Here is a 26,187-nt window from a genome sequence, read left to right on the forward strand (position 1 = left end):
TTTTGAAAAATATGTTTTTTAATAAATGTATTTGGGACCATCTTCCCATTTAAAAAAAATCAACTAATATGTCAGCTCCATGACTTTAAATAGTTTGATAATGTTGAACATTGACACCAGTAGGAATAGAAACACCAATGATACATTTTAGGTAAATTAGTATTGTCTTAAATGGAGGCCACAGATGGTCAAATCTAAGGCCATTAAACCTTTTAAAAAAGATTGACTTAAGTGATATGATTAATCACAATATGATTTCCCTTCATTTAAATTGAGTAACACCAAGTGACACTTTGGATTTAGTCACACCAAAATTATCAATGGAGTCCTCAAATTTATGACATACTAAAAGGGTGTGATTAGCTAGTAATTTAATAAAGACCCCTCCCTAATAACTTTGCCACTGGAGGGAATGCTCAAGGTCCTTGTATGACTGATTTTTACACACTGCAACACCAATGACCTAAAACCTAGGGAAACATTTGTTTAAAAAAAGGTATTTAAATAGTTTTTTTTTATTGATCTCTACAATTTTGTTTATTTTCTAGCATTTAAAATAATAGATAAACCTCTCAATCCCCAAAACATGTCACTACAACTCTACCGGGTTACTACTGGGGCAAGCCAAAGTACTTTAAACAATGCATAAACATCAAGTTTTGCAGTATAAATGGCTCGCTTTATGTCAAACTTGTATGATGTGTGGCAATTTGTCGTTTTAAAGACTTTTTCATGGTTGCAAAGGCAAGGGAGCAAATGCCACCATAATTCAAGAACAACTCAGGTGATAGGCTAACCATGTTTGACATGTTTGACAAAGTGATCAGTCTGCCGCAAATAGGTTACAATGTGCGTGGGAACTAAATTTGCTAGTTTATAGTTACAACAACTTGCCGAAGTTTGTGTGAGTGAGAACAGAAAAGAGGGGCAAGTGGCAGCAGGAGCAGCATCTACTGAAAGGTTTTTGCGTAGTCTAGAGAAGGCTGGATTGTTTACCTATCAGGAAGACCGTCCGGAGAATTCGGCCAAGCAAGCCACCTTATTAAAATAAAGCCTGGGAAACACTTTTCTGTGAAACATCCAATGTACCATTTTAGTTTAAAGAGGTGTTAAAACAAATGTATGTTTGGTCCTGTAAAATCTATTGGAATGTTGATACCAGGTACTTTTACGCATGTGAGCAGTAAAGAGTCCTCTCTTTCAGAATAAGAGTTCATACTTAAATCTCAAATGAAAGTTTAGGAAGTTTATTCATGTTTCCGAACCCAAAAATCCAGCAATGAGAAAGGTAGGTTATTTGTTTAGCTAGGCTATTCATCAAATCTCTCTGTTTTGTTTTGCAGGAGTTGTCATCGTGTTCTGTTCCTCTTTCCCTCCGGCATGTGTGTACTACCTGTTGTGGTCTGTGTCCTACATTTTGTTCCCAACAACACTATGGAGCTGCAAAGTGTAGTAGGCATTAAAGGCCTTGCTACAAATTCACACTCGCACATGGCTTGTCAACAGGCTGTCCAGTGGGGTTAACTAAAGCGCCCAGACTGCTGCTGCCTACAGCGGATCGAAACAGGACGTAAGAGGACGTTGTAATGTTTTTGTAAGATTGAACTGCCTTCTTCATCATGAACACTTGATGGATACTGTACCTTAGCCATTTTGTTTTTCAATAAGATAGGGTTTGGGTATCTGTAGCTATTATGTTTGTACAATACAACTGCAGAGTCGTACTGTACTGCCTAGTGTGTGTGTGTGTACTGTATCATCCTTATGCACAAATTGTGCTTGAGATTACTTCAACAATAATACAAAAAAGTATTTTCAGTCATTAATAAAGTCATTGAGTAGCAGTTTTTACTGTAAAGAATAAGAAAATGTCAACAGTTTTTGCAGTAAAAAAAACTATGGCCCCCTTTTTTTTCTGAACATAGATTCAAACTAGATTCAAACATGTGGCATGCTCTCAATTTGTAAGATATTTGTAATACAAAAGAAGTTTCATTATATTGCAGATACAAACCAAGTCCATTAAATCGTGTTTTTTAAAATTATGGAAGACACTACCATCTCGAGATCTTATGTTCTACTGTACTTAAAATAACTACCAAAGTGATTGTACATAAGAATTGTGTGTGGATATGGGATTGTTGAGAAATATTGTTTTTTTTTATTTTCCCATCAACTGCATTCTTTAATTGGAATAGTATTTTTTTCTTCCTTAAAATGTTCTAGCCATTTTCAGACAAGATTAGTTTGCTTTTAATGCTAGCAAAATGTAATCGTGCTTTAATTTAAGAGTGTTTACGTTCCCACCAGATATACAGTGCCCTCTGTAATTATTGGGACAATTAAGCATTTGTCTTCTTCTTTTGGCTCTATACTTGGTTTGGATTTGAACTCAAACAATGACTATGAGGTTAAAGTGCAGACTGTCAGCTTTAATGTAAAGGTATTTCATCCATACTGGGTGAATTGGTTAGAAATGACATCACTTTTTCAAAAACAAAAAATTCCCGTGTGTATTAAGTGTGTAGTAAAACATTACATTTTTGGTCCCATATTTGTAGCACGCAATAATTACATCAAGCTTTTGACTCTAAAAAATGTTGGATGCATTTGCTGTTTTGTTTTGGTTGTTTCAAATGGTTTTGTGCCCAATACAAATGAATGGTACATTATGTATTTGTGTCATTGGAGTCACTTTTCCTGTGAATAGAAATGTTTCTAAGCACTTGGTAGAACACATTGTAGCACAGATAATCCTGAATGAGTCGTGAATAAAAATGATAACCGCCTCTGTTATTGTAATGGTGAAAGTTTAGCATGTTTTGTGGGGTCTGATACGTTTTCTCTCATTATTCATGGTTCATTCGGGATTATCTGTAATCGTGGTAGCATCCACATTGATATAGAAGTGTTTAGAAACATATTATTTTCAATAAAAGTCAAACAAATTACACAATACATTATTTACCATTAATTTCTATTGGGCAGAAAATAATCTGAAACACAACTAAAACAAAGAGCAAATACATCCAACAAAATTGTTATTGAATATGGGACCAAATAGTACTTTTTACTACTTTAATACACAAGTGAATTTGTCCCTCCCATTTTAGGGGAGCAATGTACAAAAAGTCCTGTCATTTCTAAACGGTGAACCTGCTATGGATTAAATACCCTCAAGTTCAAGCTGAGGGTCTGCACTTTAACCTCAAAATCATTGTTTGATTTCAAATCCAAACTTTTGGAGTATAGAGTCAATAGAAGAAAATGCTTCACTGTTCCAATAATTACAGAAGGCACTGTATATTAAAATGATCATAGGCTAGCTATGGTAAATACAATAATGGTCATTCATATAAAATGACTGGGTTCTCAGTTATCTTATTAAATGCCCACACCAGTAGAAATCCACTTTCTTCTAGCTGAAAGACGATGGCCAGAGTTTACCCATGCAGTTTGACAATGATTTAAGTCCAAGTATATTTGTGCTTGAAGTGACATCTGAACTGCCTACTTTTCCCAAATCCGTGTGAATGCGGTGTCTTTTCCTATCACGTACACATTATTTTCAGCCTCAGTTTTGTTTCAGGGCTGGGTTTTATTTGAATGTTACCACCCACCACCAGCATGGCTTTGTTTATGATTTAGAAACCGCTGCAAAAGTTATTCATCTTGGACCATGTTGAGCCAAACAGTCCTCTGTCCACTTGACTGCCTGAACCATGGAGCATATTAAAATACTTGTTTTATTTTACCATAAAATTATCATAAGCCATTGGATACTTTTGTCAATTTTCGCTACCACTGTCACCCCAAGATGAACGGTTTTGATTCACTACACGCTTCACTGCTTTGATTGGTGTAATGTTGGCAAGAAACCACACATGTCTATACAGATAATTAAAATGGACCCGCAAAAAATAATTTTAGGAACTTCAAGACGAATTGGTTGTTTAGCCACAAAACCGCCGCGTGCGCAACTATGGGGTATAATATACGGGGGTTAGCTTAGATTGTTGACAACAAAACTATATTTCATCTCCAATGTTTATTGAAAACATAAATACATTTGCACAATGAACACGTGTCTTTCATACATCGTTGTTGGTTAGCTAACAAGCTACTTTTAGCCAAATTAGCATGACATGAAATCAGTCGAAACACTTCAAAACAAGGCACGGTATCAAGAACAAAAAACTAGCTGAAACGAGCCATTTACGATTCCCCACACACGGTAGTCTCATTGTTGCTAGCTATCTGCCCATCCAGAATCACGACACACGGACTTCTGCCCCATTGAAGCGTGCATTGTTGTCGCGACGTCAGTTAACCCATCTAAAGTTACATGTAATGTGTGGCGTGTCATTTCACTTCCCCTGTGAGAACCATGAGCACGGACAGACTTGGTTTTGCAGTGCCGCAGCTGAAACCTGCCAGCAGCCTACCAAACAAAGTTTGCACTGTGTCCATTACAATGTAGACAAACGCATATCACCTATCTTTCAATATTCATTCAAACTATTTCAATGGCGGGTTCGCAGATGCAATTTATGGACGATGCCAAAACTTGGGATAACATATGGCGAAGTCAAAGATAAGCCAGTGGTTTCCATCTGTGGCAAAGTTGTCCCTAAACCAATGTTTATGACAAATCCAGCTCCAGAACGAGCTATAGAGCCAGCTGGCTAATCTTTTGAATACGGTGTAGTAAAAAACATGAGGTTAGAAAGACACAGCTGTCAGTGTCTTTCTAACCTCATGTTCGTTGATGTTTATCAACTCCATATAGACAGTCGCACCCTCAATTTGCGAATATGTATCCTTCGTCATTCTTCGGTGGTCGAACCTAAATGTGCATTTCCTCTTTAGGATGGGAAATTACGTTGACATACTGGTGGAAACTTCCTCTGGGGGGGGGCTCCTTTAAAGCAGGGGTTCCCAAACCTTTTCACTCAGACCCCCTTCCAGCATTATGGAACACCCTGCGCCCTGTATATTTCTATGGGCACAAGCACTATTCATGACATAAACTGTTCACACCCCTCCTGTTGGCAGAGAGAATGACATGTCTATGTATTCATGTGATATTTGAAAGATTCAAATATTACAACAAAATCTACGGGCAAAGAAACCTAAAAAACGTTAGCTGACATGGGCTAGTTGATCTGGACATTCCGACAAGTTATAAATAGCTCACTAAGCAAGGTATTCAATGACACATGAAAACTGATGATGCATTTTGAAATTTCACCTTGTGCATTCTACTAATACTCTTGAAAGTTGTAAGTTGAAAGCTGGACTGCGTTCCCCCTTGGGTGAGCCTCACAGTTTGGGAACCACTGCTTTAAAGGCCCAGTGCAGTAAAAAACATGAATATCCTGTGTGATATATGTCCACACTACAAGGTTGTAATAATACAGTGAAATTGTGAAAATGATAATCACCTTTTAGTGTGAGAGCTGTTTGAAAAGAGCCTGTTTTGGTGGGATGGAGTTTTGGCCTGCCTGGTGACATCACCAGACAGTAAATTGACCAATAAGAAAGAGTTCCAATTCTCTCTGCCAATAACAGCTAGTTTCCCTCTCCCCACTCTGACAGTCCTTTTAATTTGACTTACACATGACATTGTGGTCAGACTTGTGAACATAGCTTTATATTTGGTGTTTGCGTACCTCTGCTTCTGTTATGGAAGGCTTTACATAATTTAAAAAATGCTTTACCATCCCATTGCTTTTATTAACCTAAGGTACAGTGAATAGTTAAACATGATTTTTTAGTTCAGTTGATAACCTGTACCCTTTCACACTATAGTGCCAGCCCGAACCATTCTGTGCTGGCTTAGATGCATTCCTTTCCCGCTGTCATTTCCAGTACGATTTCAACAACTATAGTGGGTGTGTAACCAGTCCTGCACAGATCATCTTGGCTTGGTTCGGCTCACCTCAGCTCAGTAGTGTGAAAAAGCTTTGCAGTTACTTTTAAGCGTGAGTCATGAGGACAAAATGTTGTCCGGAATATTCCTGTTCTTGATCCATTTCCGCATGCCTCGGTGTGTTATTCTGAAAATGGTGGTTTGTACCTCTCTTTAGAATTTTAGATATGAGTGTGCGATGGAGACAATGTGATGATGGGTTTGTTTTGAATTGGCTTAAGGGACAATAGCATCAGGACAGTAAAACTATAAATGTCACCTCCACGCCATCCAAACGGCTTGTTTGTTGGCATCGCGGGCAATGATAAGCAATGTTATGAAAATCAACAGTGTTGAGTGTGTGCAGTACAGTTTTACATATCGTGATCACAGTGACTTCAAGACAGTCTCATTGTGGGCATTAACTGTATGGCTACAATATTACATGTCTCATTACTACTGTTAAAGGCACAGGAGTGATCCTCACCAAATGATAAACTAGTAAAACATCTTATGAAGATCTCTATTTTAAATTCTGTAAATGTTTTGACAATTAAAGTGGTGATATAATGACTTGCCTGGTTTCATGACACTGGGGACAATATGACATCAATAACACTATTCTTACATTTGTACAATATCTTAAAATATGTTCACTTGTGATGGCCTAAAAATGTGAGTAGACAATAACAATATAGTGGCAGATCTTTTTTTTCCCTTACATCCATTTATGTGCTAAAAGGGACACATTCAAATATGCAATCTTACAATAAGGCTTTGTTGCATCCTCCATACAATACTTCCACACCCTCATGCACCCTCATTATGTCAACCCATTTACAACATTTCAGCATAATAAAATAATCTCTCTGAAAGTTTATAACACATTTGATACCACAGTACAGTACACATCAACCTAAAATCAACTACAGCCATGCTTTGTCATGGACTCAACCCTTACTTCTAGCTTCTTCATTCATGAATGTGATGCCTTGGACTAGATAATTAGGGCAGCACACCTGCCCTCTTGATGTAGTCAGTGATATCCATGTCCTCTGGGATGTAGATATCTTTAGTGCCAGCAAGGTATGTGTACGACCCCAGAAGCTTGATGATGGCGGAGAACACAGGCCGGTCCTTGAAGCTCCACATCCAGCAGTACTTCATCAGGTCATACCTGGAGAGAGAGAGAGACCGGTGAATAGAATAGAATGAGAGAGCATAATTAGATTAAATATCAGCTACAACATGGAGGCATTACACAGCTAATAATGGGCTTTACATTGGCTATGGCATAATTACATGTATATTCTTATGGTTTAATGTGAATGTTATAGACAGAATGTTTTTGGCCAGGGATGGGCACAGACTTACAAGGGTCCCCCACAGTTGTCTGGCCTCTTCATCCTGTATGATTTCTGTAGGTGGAGAAACACACGCTCCGGCTCCAGATCAGGGTAGGGGGGAGAGCCTGAGTCAGCGATATGAAAAATTAAAAACTATTGAAGACTACTAAAAACAAATATAAAAAAAAAAAACTAATTGAAAATATTGTTGTCTTATTGTAGAGGTAGGCCTACATTTCCAAATGACTTGAATCAGATATCAGCAAAGTAACAGTTACCCAATGTGATCAATTCATACAGAAAGATTCCAAAAGACCATCTGAGGGGGGAGAAAACAAGTTATCAAGCATGTTGAGATGTTACAAAAAAACAAAGGAAAGTCATGTAGAAATATTATGTCAGAACGTTAATAAAATCAAACAAACATTTGGTTAATGTACACTCTACACTATGGGCCAGATTCCCAAGCACAGGTTACGTTTAGTTCTGGACAAAAAAAAACTAGTTCAATGGAGATTTTTTTCATTGGGAATGCTTTAGTCCATGAATAGGCTTAATCTGTGTCCGGGAAAGGGGCGTAAATGACCCAAAACTCACACATCACTCCTGTCTGTGGTTGGGTGCTTCATCATCCTCTCTGGAGCCTGCCATTTGAGAGGGACCTCAGCTGTTCTCCGATTGGCCAGTTTGTCATTCTGGCACCTGCGATAGGCCAGTTTGTCAGTCTGGTGCTGGCGGAACTCGAAGGCCAGGCCCAATCCAGATACCCTCACAGAGAACCCTGGACCAATCAGGATGTTCTGTGCAGCAACATTACCATGTACAAGCCTGTGCTCTGACAACAGATAGTCCTGAAAGAAGATTGTAGAAAAAAAGATTGTAATAATAATGGTGTGCTTGAATGCAGAAACCTGGATATAGTTGATGTGATACTTTAAATTGCTTGGATTACATGCTCAAAGTCATTGTATTCTAGCAACTGACTGCAGTACCAATATTCTCCATGAGGTGTCATTTATTGATGATAAAACGGTTGTATAAATCAAATTGGTATCCTATATGCACCTAGGACATTACACTGTATTCACTGCAAAGAGCTTGTAGTGGTACTGTATTTTGGCCTTCCATTGGATATTAGATCTCTCCAAATGCAACATAAAATCACTTACCAGGCCTGCTGCCACCTGCTTTGCCACCAAAAACACTGATCTCTCTGAAAAGTGTTGCAGTGGATCCAAGGGCTCCGAATCACTCTGGAGAACAGGGAAATTAATTATTATTCAGTCAACTCAGGGGGATGCTCAGTATTCAATTTCTGAAATTAAAGTGACCAATTATTTATCTGTAGACCATTCAATTAATGACTTCAATTTGAATTAAATGTAACTGAAAAATGGAATAATGAATTATCATCATATTGGGAATAGAAATACAGTATTATTCATATTCAACATGCTTGATTCGTGAGGGCTCTGGTGAGTATGATTTCAAATGTATTTGTTACAGCAAATAAACGTGAACTTAAAGTCCCACACATTGTTGTCTTACATTTCTCAGGGTCCAGAGGTAGTGCAGAAGGTTGCCAGGACTACAGGCCTCCAGTACCAGGTACATAGGTAGTCGCTGTGTCTGACAGTACAGCATCCGGACCAGGTTCTGGTGTTTACACACGGTACCATGGAAAAGGATCCAGTCAACAAACTTCTTTGCCTCAGGCTGATTTATGCCTCCTGAAAGGAGATTTTTTATTTATTTTTTACATTTATTCAACTAGGCAAGTCAGTTAAGAACAAATTCTTATTTACAATAACGGCCTACCCTGGCCAAACTCTAACTCGGACGACCCTGGGCCAATTGTGCACCGCCCTATGGGTCTTCCAATCACGGCCAGTTGTGATATAGCCTGGAATCGAACCAGGGTCTGTAGTGATGCCTCGAGTACTGAGATGCAGTGCCTTAGACCACTGTACCACTTGGACCAAAGTTTTTAACTTCTTAAAGAAGGAACAAAATCATAAAAATCCTAATCCATTGCAGTGGGATACTCTAGGAGTAAAATGTAAAAATTCTGTATGTTTTTACCTGCGAGGTACACACAACTCTCCCATAACTCAAACTTGCTTGGGGCAATATCTCCAAAAACATGCAGCAATGTCCCACACACAGCCTGTATAAAACTGTACAAGCATATACCTCGGAGTGTCTTGACCACTACAGCACAGGCTATATCGTTTCTTCTCATTGTGCCTCTGCAGATAGGACCATAGTGGCCAGTCTGCCAGAACTCCAGCCCCTCCAGAGTACATTCTCCTGGGATCTCCCACAGATTCACCGGGCTACTGGACACACACTCCTGACCTGCTGGACGCAACGCAGTACTATGCTAAACATTTGTGATGACATGCATTTGAATTGCAACCTGAAGTTGTTTCTTGAGGTTGATATTTTAATGTTTTTACAATGTCCTGTGCCTTGCTTGGCAGTAGAGGGCTCGTGTTAGTCATGGTTCAGAGTGTGCATACTGATGCAGTGTTGATATGAACAGGAACAGATTTCATTAACAATTATTTTTACATCATAATTCACTGTGGTGAATTCACTAGACAATATTACAGATCTAACACAGGCTGATATTTCCAATAGGTTTAAGTTTACCCCGATTGGTGTAATGGGCAGGGATGGAGGTCCTCTCTGGTGCTGCTCTTCTTCTATGGAAGAGACTGCACAGTATGCTGGTCACAACAACCACTGTGCTGAGAGCCAGGAGAGTGGGGACAATGATCACAGCTAATGTGCCTGATCCTTCCTCATCTGAATACATACACACATTTCAGATGGTATGAGGGGAACACAACACAATCACTGTAACTGGTGCAGTCAGACAGACAACTGGTGCGTTAAACTTGGCTCTTGTTGCACATCTAATATTTTATCTGAGCTGGTGTTGATGAGAGACTGTTGTAGTTTACACATGGGAACATAAAATACTTACAGCACAGAGGGTCTGAGGTGTTGTTGCATGGAGACGCCTGCACATCCATAGATTACAGGTGGTTCTTACCATTTCTTACATCTTCAGGAAGAGAGATTAATCCAACATAAGGCCTATGAATGGAAGAATATAATCAACATAGTATTCTTTTGGTCTATAAACACTTTTATGATGGGAGCATCCATTCAGAGCCAGTCAGGTAAAAGCTATAATGGTTGACCAGCCAAAAAAATCATAATAATGCTAGTAATATACAATAATTGCACCACATCAATACAGGATGATAAATCAGGTGTAGTTAGTTGGCTTTAACATTTCAACAACAGGAAGAACTGCTGTAGTCATTTTGCAATGGCCTAGACCAGTGGTTCCCAACCTTTTTCCGTTACTGTACAACCAACGGAATATTGCTCTGCCGGAGTACCCCTTCATGTTAATTTTACCAGTAGGCTGATGGTCTCATGAGTCTTCTCAAGTATCCCCGTGGTTAGGTCAAGTACTCCTACAGTCGGTATCCTACCCCTGGTTGGGAACTACTGGCATAGACCACATAACAAACTAACACTCTATTTTTCAACTCACGTAAAATATCGTAAGCACATGCAGATACAAGTTGATGGGATAAGGTCAACACCGGGCTGATTACCCATATGCCTACTAATTGGTCTTCCAAGCAAGACAGAACTGTAAGAACAGCGTGTCCTCACAGATACCAAATGAAACTGAAGTTATGGACGCCGGCAACTTACCAGGGAGATATCAAGGAAATGTGTCTCCATATGCCTACCTGTAATATTTGAGTGAGCTCTCGTGACAACAGCTTTTAGAAGATACACACTTTTCTAACGTCGAATGCCCTCTGCTCTGGCTGAGCGGGCTATGGCCATGAAGGTGACCGCGGTAAGTTGACTGACTGTTAATTATTAACGAGGACATTTTGTGACTAACTATTTATTTAACTACTGAGATAATATTGAGTAAACGTTATATTTGATGTTATATTTGTCTAGTACGCCTTTATCATAGACTTCGATAGTATCTATCATGTCGTTTGTGAGAGCATGGATAGCACGATAGAGGCCATCTCCATAGTGGTGGCGTGGAGTCCCATGCCGAAAAAATGTGAACATTTTAAGATACTTGTGAATATAAAATATTTGCCAAATATATTTTCATACAAATGTATAAATTCCAAATACTGTACATTTACAAATGTATGTCACGCATTTAAATACATTTCAAAATGCGTACAATTTATTTATATTTTTGGGGGATATATTTATTAACATGTATCCTAATTCCAAAAATATTTTTTCCTTATGGGGTCTACCGTTTCCGGAAGCGATTTCACCATTCATTTTGTGGACTCGGTTCATTCAAACATCGTTTTAAGCTTTGTTTTACTATTGACAGTTACAGCAGATTTTGGGGGGATTGGGTGTCGATTTGCTCTCCTTAAATATTAGTGATGGGTATTCGGGGTCTTTTCAGTGAGCCGGGTCGTTCGGCTCAGCTCACCAAAAAGAGCCAGCTCTATTGGCTCCCAAAAGGCTCTTTAAAAAATGTTTTGTATTTTTTCAAGTCAAACAGTTTGCGATAGTTTGACTATGATTGGTGTTAAAACAATTCTTATTAAATGAAATCATACTCTACCTTAACCACAATGTATTTAAAAATGCGTTGGTTTGTTATGAAAAATAATGCTATGAAACATTTGTATTTAAAGTATAACTTTTTAATGTATATAAACAAAGTGCATATAAATCGAACAATTCAAAACGAATACATTCTGAATAACATAATAGAATATTGCACCATATCAAAGAAAAATAAATAACAATGTGCAAAACTGCAGCATCCCACTTAAAACATTCAACTGGCCCCTCTTTTCTCTCCTGTATTGCCATGTTTATAACCAACAGCACACAGCAATGCTGACCATATTTTTCTTTTGAGAGATTTGCATTCAGAAACGCAAGCTGCCTTACTTTTGAGGGGCTGATGCGGTTTCTTATCTCAGTAATTATTTGTCCCGTTTTAGAGAAGACCCTCTGAGGGAATGAATGTGGCCACTATGCAGAGTCTCCCTGTCATGACTTTAGATAGCCGTGGGTAGATAGAGGCCTTGTTCTTCCACCAGCTCAGAGGATCTGCAGATCTTTGGGGGGGCTCCTCCAAATAGGATCGGACCTCCATTACGGCATCTGCTGAGGGATTCCTTTGTGCTGCATCCCCAGTTGCTCTCTCGTCAAACAGCAGACGTTTGTGGAACTACTGCTGGTGCTTCTGCTCCATCTGCCTCTTCTTCCTGTTGCCCTGGTGCCTGAGCCAGCTGACTGCTGGGGCTGTCCCTCACTGCTGCTGAGGTTATTCTTTGAAGAGCCTCATCAATCGCTCTGGCATCACTGAAGGCTAACTTCTTAAACCTGGGTCAAGTGCAGCGGTTTCTGATAGCACGTTATTATATTCCATTCTGTGGAACTTTCTGTTCATTGATGAAGATAGGGTGTCCATCAACTCTCACATGTCCTGTGGTTACATTTGCTTCTCTCTGGCAGGCTGGCTGTGATTCGCTGTAGACCCTTACACAGGAGTCTGCTGCTGAAAAGAGTGAACAGTAACTTATTAGTTCAGGTTCATGTTTTGTCTAATGATTTGTCTAATGATTTCAAAATCTAATGTATTTATATAGCCCTTCTTACATCAGCTGATATTTTTTATTTCACCTTTATTTAACCAGGTAGGCAAGTTGAGAACAAGTTCTCATTTACAATTGCGACCTGGCCAAGATAAAGCAAAGCAGTTCGACAGATACAACGACACAGAGTTACACATGGAGTAAAACAAACATACAGTCAATAATACAGTATAAACAAGTCTATATACGATGTGAGCAAATGAGGTGAGAAGGGAGGTAAAGGCAAAAAAGGCCATGGTGGCAAAGCAAATACAATATAGCAAGTAAAACACTGGAATGGTAGATTTGCAATGGAAGAATGTGCAAAGTAGAAATAAAAATAATGGGGTGCAAAGGAGCAAAATAAATACATTAAATACAGTAGGGAAATCAAATCAAATCAAATGTTATTTGTCACATACACATGGTTAGCAGATGTTAATGCGAGTGTAGCGAAATGCTTGTGCTTCTAGTTCCGACAATGCAGTGATAACCAACAAGTAATCTAACTAACAATTCCAAAACTACTGTCTTATACACAGTGTAAGGGGATAAAGAATATGTACATAAGGATATATGAATGAGTGATGGTACAGAGCAGCATACAGTAGATGGTATCGAGTACAGTATATACATATGAGATGAGTATGTAGACAAAGTAAACAAAGTGGCATAGTTGATGGCATAGTTGATGTCCTTGATGATCTTTATGGCCTTCCTGTAACAACGGGTGGTGTAGGTGTCCTGGAGGGCAGGTAGTTTGCCCCCGGTGATGCGTTGTGCAGACCTCACTACCCTCTGGAGAGCCTTACGGTTGAGGGCGGAGCAGTTGCCGTACCAGGCGGTGATACAGCCCGCCAGGATGCTCTCGATTGTGCATCTGTAGAAGTTTGTGAGTGCTTTTGGTGACAAGCCGAATTTCTTCAGCCTCCTGAGGTTGAAGAGGCGCTGCTGTGCCTTCTTCACGACGCTGTCAGTGTGAGTGGACCAATTCAGTTTGTCTGTGATGTGTATGCCAAGGAACTTAAAACTTGCTACCCTCTCCACTACTGTTCCATCGATGTGGATAGGGGGGTGTTCCCTCTGCTGTTTCCTGAAGTCCACAATCATCTCCTTAGTTTTGTTAACGTTGAGTGTGAGGTTATTTTCCTGACACCACACTCCGAGGGCCCTCACCTCCTCCCTGTAGGCCGTCTCGTCGTTGTTGGTAATCAAGCCTACCACTGTTGTGTCGTCCGCAAACTTGATGATTGAGTTGGAGGCGTGCGTGGCCATGCAGTCGTGGGTGAACAGGGAGTACAGGAGAGGGCTCAGAAGGCACCCTTGTGGGGCCCCCGTGTTGAGGATCAGCGGGGAGGAGATGTTGTTGCCTACCCTCACCACCTGGGGGCGGCCCATCAGGAAGTCCAGTACCCAGTTGCACAGGGCGGGGTCGAGACCCAGGGTCTCGAGCTTGATGACGAGCTTGGAGGGTACTATGGTGTTGAATGCCGAGCTGTAGTCGATGAACAGCATTCTCACATAGGTATTCCTCTTGTCCAGGTGGGTTAGGGCAGTGTGCAGTGTGGTTGAGATTGCATCGTCTGTGGACCTATTTGGGCGGTAAGCAAATTGGAGTGGGTCTAGGGTGTCAGGTAGGGTGGAGGTGATATGGTCCTTGACTAGTCTCTCAAAGCACTTCATGATGACGGAAGTGAGTGCTACGGGGGCGGTAGTCGTTTAGCTCAGTTACCTTAGCTTTCTTGGGAACAGGAACAATGGTGGCCCTCTTGAAGCATGTGGGAACAGCAGACTGGTATAGGGATTGATTGAATATGTCCGTAAACACACCGGCCAGCTGGTCTGCGCATGCATGCTCTGAGGGCGCGGCTGGGGATGCCGTCTGGGCCTGCAGCCTTGCGAGGCTTAACACGTTTAAATGTCTTACTCACCTCGGCTGCAGTGAAGGAGAGACCGCATGTTTTCGTTGCAGGCCGTGTCAGTGGCACTGTATTGTCCTCAAAGCGGGCAAAAAAGTTATTTAGTCTGCCTGGGAGCAAGACATCCTGGTCCGTGACTGGGCTGGGTTTCTTCTTGTAGTCCGTGATTGACTGTAGACCCTGCCACATGCCTCTTGTGTCTGAGCCATTGAATTGAGATTCCACTTTGTCTCTGTACTGACACTTAGCTTGTTTAATAGCCTTGCGGAGGGAATAGCTGCATTGTTTATATTCGGACATGTTACCAGACACCTTGCCCTGATTAAAAGCAGTGGTTCGCGCTTTCAGTTTCACGCGAATGCTGCCATCAATCCACGGTTTCTGGTTAGGGAATGTTTTTATCGTTGCTATGGGAACAACATCTTCGACGCACGTTCTAATGAACTCGCACACCGAATCAGCGTATTCGTCAATATTTTTATCTGACGCAATACGAAACATTTCCCAGTCCACGTGATGGAAGCAGTCTTGGAGTGTGGAGTCAGCTTGGTCGGACCAGCGTTGGACAGACCTCAGCGTGGGAGCCTCTTGTTTTAGTTTCTGCCTGTAGGCAGGGATCAGCAAAATGGAGTCGTGGTCAGCTTTTCCGAAAGGGGGGCGGGGCAGGGCCTTATATGCGTCGCAGAAGTTAGAGTAACAATGATCCAAGGTTTTACCACCCCTGGTTGCGCAATCGATATGCTGATAAAATTTAGGGAGTCTTGTTTTCAGATTAGCTTTGTTAAAATCCCCAGCTACAATGAATGCAGCCTCCGGATAAATGGTTTCCAGTTTGCAAAGAGTTAAATAAAGTTCGTTCAGAGCCATCGATGTGTCTGCTTGGGGGGGATATATACGGCTGTGATTATAATCGAAGAGAATTCTCTTGGAAGATAATGCGGTCTACATTTGATTGTGAGGAATTCTAAATCAGGTGAACAGAAGGATTTGAGTTCCTGTATGTTTCCTTCATCACACCATGTCTCGTTAGTCATGAGGCATACGCCCCCGCCACTCTTCTTACCAGAAAGATGTTTGTTTCTGTCGGCGCGATGCGTGGAGAAACCCGTTGGCTGCACCGCATCGGATAGCGTCTCTCCAGTGAGCCATGTTGTCAAGAGACTGGACATTGGCAAGAAGAATGCTAGGGAGTGGTGCGCGATGTGCCCTTTTTCGGAGTCTGACCAGAATACCGCCTCGTTTCCCTCTTTTTCGGAGTCGTTTTCTTGGGTCGCTGCATGCGATCCATTCCATTGTCCTGTTTGTAAGGCAGAACACAGGATCCACGTTGCGGAAAACATATTCTTGGTCGTACTGATGGTGAGTTGACGCTGATCTTATATTCAGTAGTTCTTCTCGACTGTATGTAATGAAACCTAAGATGACCTGGGGTACTAATGTAAGAAATAACACATAAAAAAACAAAAAACTGCGTAGTTTCCTAGGAACGCGAAGCGAGGCGGCCATCTCTGTCGGCGCCGGAAGTCAAAGAGGTAGTTGTTTGGGCTAAATTATAGGTGGGCTATGTACAGGTGCAGTAATGTAGGCTATGTATGTATGTGGGCTATGTACAGGTGCAGTAATCTGTGAGCTGCTCTGACAGTTGGTGCTTAAAGCTAGTGAGGGAGATAAGTGTTTCCAGTTTCAGAGATTTTTGTAGTTCGTTCCAGTCATTGGCAGCAGAGAACTGGAAGGAGAGGCGGCCAAAGAAAGAATTGGTTTTGGGGGTGACTAGAGAGATATACCTGCTGGAGTGTGTGCTACAGGTGGGAGATGCTATGGTGACCAGCGAGCTGAGATAAGGGGGGACTTTACCTAGCAGGGTCTTGTAGATGACATGGAGCCAGTGGGTTTGGCGATGAGTATGAAGTGAGGGCCAGCCAACGAGAGCGTACAGGTCGCAATGGTGGGTAGTATATGGGGCTTTGGTGACAAAACGGATTGCACTGTGATAGACTGCATCCAATTTTTTGAGTAGGGTACTGGAGGCTATTTTGTAAATGACATCGCCAAAGTCGAGGATTTTTAGGATGGTCAGTTTTACAAGGGTATGTTTGGCAGCATGAGTGAAGGATGCTTTGTTGCGAAATAGGAAGCCAATTCTAGATTTAACTATAGATTGGAGATGTTTGATATGGGTCTGGAACGAGAGTTTACAGTCTAACCAGACACCTAAGTATTTGTAGTTGTCCACGTATTCTAAGTCAGAGCCGTCCAGAGTAGTGATGTTGGACAGGCGGGTAGGTGCAGGTAGCGATCGGTTGAAGAGCATGCATTTAGTTTTACTTGTATTTAAGAGCAATTGGAGGCCACAGAAGGAGAGTTGTATGGCATTGAAGCTTGCCTGGAGGGTTGTTAACACAGTGTCCAAAGAAGGGCCAGAAGTATACAGAATGGTGTCGTCTGCGTAGAGGTGGATCAGAGACTCACCAACAGCAAGAGCGACCTCATTGATGTATACAGAGAAGAGAGTCGGTCCAAGAATTGAACCCTGTGGCACCCCCATAGACTGCCAGAGGTCCGGACAGCAGACCCTCCGATTTGACACACTGAACTCTATCAGAGAAGTAGTTGGTGAACCAGGCGAGGCAATCATTTGAGAAACCAAGGCTGTCGAGTCTGCCGATGAGGATGTGGTGATTGACAGAGTCGAAAGCCTTGGCCAGATCAATGAATACAGCTGCACAGTAATGTTTCTTATCGATGGCGGTTAAGATATCGTTTAGGACCTTGAGCGTGGCTGAGGTGCACCCATGACCAGCTCTGAAACCAGATTGCATAGCAGAGAAGGTATGGTGAGATTCGAAATGGTCGGTAATCTGTTTGTTGACTTGGCTTTCAAAGACCTTAGAAAGGCATGGTAGGATAGATATAGGTCTGTAGCAGTTTGGGTCAAGAGTGTCCCCCCCTTTGAAGAGGGGGATGACCGCAGCTGCTTTCCAATCTTTGGAAATCTCAGACGACACGAAAGAGAGGTTGAACAGGCTAGTAATAGGGGTGGCAACAATTTCGGCAGATAATTTTAGAAAGAAAGGGTCCAGATTGTCTTGCCCGGCTGATTTGTAGGGGTCCAGATTTTGCAGCTCTTTCAGAACATCAGCTGAACGGATTTGGGAGAAGGAGAAATGGGGAAGGCTTGGGCGAGTTGCTGTTGGGGGTGCAGTGCTGTTGACCGGGGTAGGAGTAGCCAGGTGGAAAGCATGGCCAGCCGTATGCTTATTGAAATTCTCAATTATGGTGGATTTATCAGTGGTGACAGTGTTTCCTATCTTCAGTGTAGTGGGCAGCTGGGAGGAGGTGTTCTTATTCTCCATGGACTTTACAGTGTCCCAGAACTTTTTTGAGTTAGTGTTGCAGGAAGCAAATTTCTGCTTGAAAATGCTAGCCTTGGCTTTTCTAACTGCCTGTGTATAATGGTTTCTAGCTTCCCTGAACAGCTGCATATCACGGGGGCTGTTCGATGCTAATGCAGAACGCCACAGGATATTTTTGTGTTGGTTAAGGGCAGTCAGGTCTGGGGAGAACCAAGGGCTATATCTGTTCCTGGTTCTAAATTTCTTGAATGGGGCATGTTTATTTAAGATGGTTAGGAAGGCATTTTTAAAGAATATCCAGGCATCCTCTACTGAGGGGATGAGATCAATATCCTTCCAGGATTCCATTGATAATTTGTGTGAGATTGAGGGCATCAAGTTTAGATTGTAGGATGGCTGGGGTGTTAAGCATGTTCCAGTTTAGGTCGCCAAGCAGCACGAGCTCTGAAGATAGATGGGGGGCAATCAGTTCACATATGGTGGGTGTCCAGAGCACAGCTAGGGGCAGAGGGTGGTCTATAGCAGGCGGCAACGGTGAGAGACTTGTTTTTAGAGAGGTGGATTTTTAAAAGTAGAAGTTCAAATTGTTTGGGTACAGACCTGGATAGTGGGACAGAACTCTGCAGGCTATCTTTGCAGTAGATTGCAACACCGCCCCCTTTGGCAGTTCTATCTTGTCTGAAAATGTTGTAGTTTGGAATTAAAATTTTTGGTGGTCTTCCTAAGCCAGGATTCAGACACAGCTAGAACATCCGGGTTGGCAGAGTGTGCTAAAGCAGTGAATAGAACAAACTTAGGGAGGAGGCTTATAATGTTAACATGCATGAAACCAAGGCTATTACGGTTACAGAAGTTGTCAAAAGAGAGCGCCTGGGGAATAGGAGTGGAGCTAGGCACTGCAGGGCCTGGATTCACCTCTACATCGCCAGAGGAACATAGGAGGAGTAGAATAAGGGTGCGGCTAAAAGCAATAAGAATTGGTCGTCTAGAACGTCTGGAACAGAGAGTAAAAGGAGGTTTCTGGGGGCAATAAAATAGCATCAAGGTATAATGTACAGACAAAGGTATGGTAGGATGTGAATACAGTGGAGGTAAACCTAGGTATTGAGTGATGAAGAGAGATATATTGTCTCTAGAAACATCATTGAAACCAGGAGATGTCATTGCATGTGTGGGTGGTGGAACTAATAGGTTGGATAAGGTATAGTGAGCGGGACTAGAGGCTCTACTGTGAAATAAGCCAATAAATACTAACCAGAATAGCAATGGACAAGGCATATTGACATCAAGGAGAGGCATGCTTAGTCGAGTGATCAAAAGGGTCCGGTGAGTGGAGAGGTTGGTTGGGGGTCACTGCGATTCAGACAGCTAGCCCGGCCATCGGTAGCAAGCTAGCATAGGATGGAGGTCTGTTATTAGCCACCTCTTGCGTTCCGTCAGTAGATTAGTGGGGTTCCGTGTGGTAGAGGGGACCAATCCAAATCACACAACAACAACAAAAATAAAAACAATAGATATAGTTATAGAGGCCAAAGAAGAAAACATAATAAAATAAATAAATTGTCCGATTGTCTATTCAGGTAGCCGCCGATAAGACAGCTAACGGTTAGCAGGCCGCAGATGGGCGTTCAGGTAATATATATCAAAGTGCTGTACAGAAACCCAGCCTAAAACCCCAAAAAGCAAGCAATGCAGGTGTAGAAGCACGGTGGCTAGGAAAAACTCCCTAGAAAGGCCAAAACCTAGGAAGAAACCTAGAGAGGAACCAGGCTATGAGGGGTGGCCAGTCCTCTTCTGGCTGTGCCGGGTGGAGATTATAACAGAACATGGCCAAGATGTTCAAATGTTCATAAATGACCAGCATGGTCAAATAATAATAATAATCACAGTCGTTGTCGAGGGTGCAACAAATCAAATCTATTTATATAGCCCTTCGTACATCAGCTGATATCTCAAAAGTGCTGTACAGAAACCCAGGCTAAAACCCCAAGCAGCAAGCAATGCAGGTGTAGAAGCACGGTGGCTAGGAAAAACTCCCTAGAAAGGCCAAAACCTAGGAAGAAACCTAGAGAGGAACCAGGCTATGTGGGGTGGCCAGTCCTCTTCTGGCTGTGCCGGGTGGAGATTATAACAGAACATGGCCAAGATGTTCAAATGTTCATAAATGACCAGCATGGTCGAATAATAGTAAGGCAGAACAGTTGAAACTGGAGCAGCAGCATGGCCAGGTGGACTGGGGACAGCAAGGAGTCATCATGTCAGGTAGTCCTGGGGCATGGTCCTAGGGCTCAGGTCCTCCGAGAGAGCGAAAGAAAGAGAGAAGGAGAGAATTAGAGAACGCACACTTAGATTCACACAGGACACCGAATAGGACAGGAGAAGTACTCCAGATATAACAAACTGACCCTAGCCCCCCGACACAAACTACTGCAGCATAAATACTGGAGGCTGAGACAGGAGGGGTCAGCACCTCAGGAGTAAATGTCAGTTGGCTTTTCATAGCCGATCATTGAGAGTATCGCTACCGCTCCTGCTGTCTCTAGAGAGAAAACAGCAGGTCTGGGACAGGTAGCACTTCCAGTGAACCGGTCAGGGTTCCATAGCCGCAGGCAGAACAGTTGAAACTGGAGCAGCAGCACGGCCAGCTGGACTGGGGACAGCAATGAGTCATCATGCAAGGTAGTCCTGAGGCAGGGTCCTAGGGCTCAGGTCCTCTGAAAGAGAAAGAGAGAATTAGAGAGATCATACTTAAATTCACACCGGATAAGACAGGAGAAATACTCCAGATATAAAAGACTGACCCTAGCCCACAAACTACTGCAGCATAAGTACTGGAGGCTGAGACAGGAGGGGTCAGGAGACACTGTGGCCCCATCCGAAGATACCCCCAGACAGGGCCAAACAGGCAGGATATAACCCCACCCACTTTGCCAAAGCACAGCCCTCACACCACTAGAGGGATATCTTCAACCACCAACCTACCCTCCTGAGACAAGGCCGAGTATAGCCCACAAAGATCTCTGCCACGGCACAATCCAAGGGGGCAACCCAGACAGGAAGACCACGTCTGCGACTCAACCCACTCAAGTGACGCACCCCTCCTAGGGATGGCATGGAAGAGCACCAGTGACTCAGCCCCTGTAATAGAGTTAGAGGCAGAGAATCCCAGTGGAAAGAGGGGAACAGGCCAGGCAGAGACAGCAAGGGCGGTTCATTGCTCCAAAGCCTTTCCGTTCACCTTCACACTCCTGGGCCAGACTACACTCAATTATATGACCTACTGAAGAGTTGAGGATTCAGTAAAGACTTAAAAGTTGAGACCGAGTCTGCGTCTCTCACATGGGTAGGCAGACCATTCCATAAAAATTGAGCTCTATAGGAGAAAGCCCTGCCTACATTCTCATCTACTGCTCATATACATATATAATACTGTATTAAATAACGTAGTAATAACTGCTTACTGTACCTCTCCACAGTGACCTGCTCAAAGGGTTCCAGGACTCTGCATACCTCCTCCACCATCTCCCATTCCTCTTGGGTCAGAGCATCAACAGATGCATTGACAATGGTCAGGGTAGAGATGATGACATCCTTTGACTCAAGAAACTGCTTCAACATATAATATGTTGAATTCCACCTTGTAGTGCAGTCTTGTTTAGGCCTCAGCTCAGGCATCCCCATCTGGCATTGTGTAAACTTAAATTTTTCAGCACCTACTGTGCTCCTGTGGAAGTATTTCACAGCTGCTTTCACTTTGTCCACAGTGGGCTTCATCACCTTCAGAGCATCTCTTACAATCAGGCTGATTGTGTGGGCAAGACATGGATGATGGGTCCATTTAAACATTTTCATGGCTTTGGTTATGTTAGCTGCATTGTCGCTAACACAACAGACCACATTTCCATCTACTTGCCTTTCTCTGGCCACTCTCAACAGTTCCTCTGCCAAGTTCTCTGAGGTGTCTGTTGCTGAACTCAAAGCAGTCCAGAAGACAGCTAGACATCGAAAAATCTTCAATGAAGTGAAATGTAACCAACATGTAAGAAGTGGTTACCCTTGACGTTCATTAGTCAGTGGTAAGGCAAGCTGCAGTAGCTTTTTGGACTCTTTCCCACGCTGAAGCCTGTGTGCTCTCGTACAGTGTTGGAATATGTGATTTTGAAAGGGTTTTCCTGCTTGGAATTGTGTACGTTGGATTTAGACTACTATCATTTCTAAAACCTCTGTCCTCCACGATTGAAAATGGCTGCAAATCGGTGTCAATCATTTTAGCCAATGCAATATTAATTTGCCCTTGTTTTGCTACAGACAAACTGGTCCATAGAAGACTGTGTTGCTGTGGATCATGGAGTAGGCCTAATTGACTGAGTCTCCCACTATCACCAGCAGGCCCACTAGCTAGCTTCACAGTTGGGTGCACAGTTCGCATATCCCAGTGTAGGTTGTGCGTAGAACCGGCTTGATATGATATTTTGTTTTGGCAAATGCTACACTGTGCTCTAACATTGTCTACATTATTAAAATGCATCCAAATGCTACTGTACTTCCGACTCATTTCCCAGCTGTTGTTTTCATAGCAGCTGAGGAGAGGAAGAAGTCAAAATCAGATGCTGAATACTACAGTTATTGAACATCTGAATCATTTAAAATGAAAATTGCCAATTTAGGTGATATCAATTGGCTTACTTTCTCAGATCAATTACATTTCAACAAAATCAAATGTATTTGTCACATGCTCTGAATACAATAATACCTTACTTACAATGCAGTTTTAAGAAAATATTTACTAAAACTAAAAAGTAACACTAAAATAACAATGAGGCTATATACAGGGGGTACCGGTACTGAGTCAATGTGTGGGGTACAGGTTAGTTGAGGTCATTTGTACATGTAGGTAGGGGTAAAGTGACTATGCATGGATAATAAACAGCGAGTAGAAGCAGTGTAAAAACAAATGGGGGGGTCAATGCAAATAGACTGGGTGTCCATTTGATTAATTGTTCAGTTTTAGGGCTTGGGGGTAGAAACTGTTAAGGAGCCTTTTGGTCCTAGACTTGGCGCTCCTGTACCTCTTGCTTGGGTGACTGGAATCTTTGACAATTGTTTTTTTTGTTGCCTTCCTAGGTCCTGGAGGTCCTGGATGGCAGAAGGCTTGCCCCCAGTGATCTACTGGGCTGTACGCACTACCCTCTGTAGCGCCTTATGGTCGGATGTCGAGCAGTTGCCATACCAGGCGCTGATGCAACCTGTCAGGATGGTGCAGTTGTAGAACTTCGAGGACCTGGGGTTCCATGCCAAATCTTTTCAGTTTCCTGTTTCCACTTTTCAGTGCCATCTTCACAACTTTCTTGGTGTGTTCCAGGAATTCTGAAATTCCAATGTTACCTGTTTCTATCTAAAGAAACGATTTCAGAACAATCTGAGAAGGTTTCATGGCTCGCTGAAATGACATAGAATGACAAGTGGTCTTCCCAAATGCAGTGGCAATTTTAACATGTAAATCTTGGTGGGGCAAACAAAAACAATGTGGGATGCATGCCAACAAAGCCCCTACACTACACTAAACAATACATGAATTGAACAAATGGTGCCCACAAACTGTTAGGGCCTCCCTAAAGCTGTCCCAACACTTTACCACTGCTGCACCTGGCTTTTAGTGGAGCCTTGTCTGGCAGCGAAACAGTTCATTTAGCCTCATTTACTTCCTTTAAAAACAAAAAACAAAGCTGACTTGCTTAAACGAATGTGCATCCTACTGACAATTGAGATGGACAAACTGGCATAAGAGGACGACAAGTGCTTCTACACCTGCATTGCTTGCTGTTTGGGGTTTTAGTTTGGGTTTCTGTACAGCACTTTGATAGATCAGCTGATGTAAGAAGGGCTATATAAATACATTTGATAAGAGGCAATCCGTAATTTCGATTGACATTTATTGAGTTAGCGACAGCTATTTGTTCAGCATTTTTTAAATGTACAGCAAAAGAATTCAGAACATGGGCCATTCTTAGTGTACTTCAAAATAAATATAGGGGCATATAAACAGAACATGAAAGCTCTTACAATATTCTGTGATTACATTTCTCTAAAACAGGTTATAGGCTATGTGTGCACCACCAAGTTAGAACAGTAGGCGAAGTTAAGATGTGAAAATAGACCAAATGATTAGGGTGAAGCACATTGAACGCCGTTTGGGTCTTTGCGTGTCAAAAAAGCTACACGTCATAACACTATCAGGTGTTAAATAAGCTTTTAATTTGACATGTCAAATAACACAATTTCTATTATAGAATGTTGTGTGTGCTGAATTATTGTACGTGCAAGTCAAGCGCCACCACTAAAAAAACACAGCCACTCCATTGAATAGCAGGCTAACGTTAGTGGTTGCTTTGCAATGCTTGCAGTTAGCCACTGATTCCTTCCAAACGACTCATTGTTGAATTTGTAATTTCCAACTTGTTGTGCAATCTTTATGTCCAATGGCCGATGAGCACCAGTACATTTTATCGATGATTTCTCTTCGTTATTTCTCTTCATATGACAAGGATTAAAAATTATTTGCCAGTAGATTGTCGACTTGATTCATGATGACTGCTAGCTAAGACTTTGAAAGTAAGATGTTGACACGATTAGTCCAATCAAAGCTACTGTACATATAATGTGATTATATGATTATTATATGACCTTGAGCCTTCTTGGAAGGGCACTATGGCAGGACCCAAAGGGCTGAAATGTTGGATGTCTACCCTTACTAAAGACTTAAACTTGGCGATGAAGTACTGTCCCCATGAGTGAACACTGAGCCAATCACGACGCAATTCTCCTATTTTCTGCGGGCTCGCCCCACCACCACAGAAAGCACTGAGCTAGGCTGAAACACCTGCATTTTGGAGCTGCCTTAAGAAAACAAAAAAGAGACTGTATGCAGCTTTATTAACTGAATTATATATATTTTTTACATGGTTTGCAAACTGATATGTGACACGTATTATTGTCAAAATAACATGCAAAACAGGCAAGCCCAAAAATGTGGAGCTCAATGTGTGGCTCCACTGCCCCAATAACATCACATCAACCAAGGCTATCAAGAACATAGACAGAACATAGACAGTTCATATTCAGACATTCATGTTTTAGTCCATGAATGGGGAAATTCATGGAGGAGAAGTGCATTTGTAAACTGGCTCACACAGGTTGCGATGCATCTGGAACTAAAGGGCTTTTCAATCATACTAATGTGTGATGCCTTAGCCAATTTGTCCCCCTGTCCAGATGCATCACAGGGTACATGAAGGAAGTTGAGCAGTTGAAGATCCTGCTCCACATCCTTTCCAAACACTCCACTAAAATTGCCTCGCACTCACAGGGTAAAACAAAGTGCAGCTCCATTCCATTATCATCACAATTTAACCTATTTTTTTCTTTGTGGCATCCTGGACCTACCATTTTGGTTTTGAGTTACTGAAATCAAACCTTATGATTTGAATGAAAAGTATTTGAATGAACATGAAAAGGGGAACGTAAGAAGCACACATCATTTATCATATTTTCAAATAGGCTACATGTCATTAAACAGCATATAAAAACTCGAAATAGGTCAGGAGCCAGACGGGGAGCCTAAGAAGGAACAAAAATGTATTCTTTTGGCTACATTATTTCAAGGTTTTAGCCTATACAAAGATATACATTGTGGAGCATGTACGAGGGCAACACAATAGGCTGGTAGGGACATAAAGCGTTCAGCATTTAAACAACATTTTGTTGTATTAAATTATTACAGACTATAAATTGCGCATATAGGCTGAATTACATTTAAAAAAAATGTATTTCATTTGAAGTAAAATTACTTTTAGTTATTTTCATTTTTTGAGAGGGCGGTGGCTGCAGTCTTTGGCTTCAGGCTCATGGGCTGGTGCTTAGAGAGCAGGCCAGCAGCAGAGAATATCCTTTCCACACTGGCAGAGCCACTGGGGATGCTAAACACCCTTT

The 26,187-nt window shown here is 42.0% G+C and overlaps 2 protein-coding genes and 1 long non-coding RNA gene across 13 annotated transcripts in view; 2 read left to right on the forward strand and 1 right to left on the reverse strand.

Moving 5' to 3' along the window:
* tmem269 (transmembrane protein 269) overlaps positions 1-3,780 on the forward strand; it is a 34,722-nt gene extending 30,942 nt beyond the window's left edge. For all 6 annotated transcript variants that reach the window (XM_052485076.1, XM_035740165.2, XM_052485077.1 and 3 more), the window contains one exon: positions 1,344-3,780. In XM_052485076.1, the coding sequence (XP_052341036.1) occupies positions 1,344-1,453 (110 nt within the window). In that variant the 3' untranslated portion in view covers positions 1,454-3,780. The remainder of the gene's footprint in view (positions 1-1,343) is intronic.
* A 1,960-nt stretch (positions 3,781-5,740) lies between these two features.
* Positions 5,741-11,316, reverse strand: si:ch73-206d17.1 (tyrosine-protein kinase STYK1). Of its 6 annotated transcripts, none has more exons than XM_035740157.2 (10): positions 11,037-11,313; positions 10,250-10,362; positions 9,913-10,068; positions 9,451-9,615; positions 8,806-8,987; positions 8,427-8,510; positions 7,855-8,108; positions 7,536-7,576; positions 7,286-7,382; positions 5,741-7,088 (listed from the first exon to the last, which is right to left on the reverse strand). In XM_035740157.2, exons 2-10 carry the CDS (start codon positions 10,296-10,298, stop codon positions 6,917-6,919), a joined length of 1,200 nt encoding a protein of 399 aa, XP_035596050.1. In that variant the 5' UTR covers positions 10,299-10,362; positions 11,037-11,313; the 3' UTR covers positions 5,741-6,916. The 6 variants fall into 6 exon arrangements, with proteins under 6 accessions (XP_035596050.1, XP_035596051.1, XP_035596055.1 ...); XM_035740158.2 differs by having other exon boundaries at positions 10,999-11,131; XM_035740162.2 differs by lacking the exon at positions 11,037-11,313 and adding an exon at positions 10,832-10,968.
* Positions 11,028-24,765, forward strand: LOC127913237 (uncharacterized). Its single transcript, XR_008085405.1, has 2 exons — positions 11,028-11,149; positions 23,323-24,765. It is a non-coding gene; the product is annotated as an uncharacterized LOC127913237 (long non-coding RNA).
* Positions 24,766-26,187: the final 1,422 nt, after the last annotated feature.

This window comes from Oncorhynchus keta, chromosome 28 (assembly GCF_023373465.1).
Source record: "Oncorhynchus keta strain PuntledgeMale-10-30-2019 chromosome 28, Oket_V2, whole genome shotgun sequence".
Taxonomy (NCBI): Eukaryota; Metazoa; Chordata; class Actinopteri; order Salmoniformes; family Salmonidae; genus Oncorhynchus; species Oncorhynchus keta.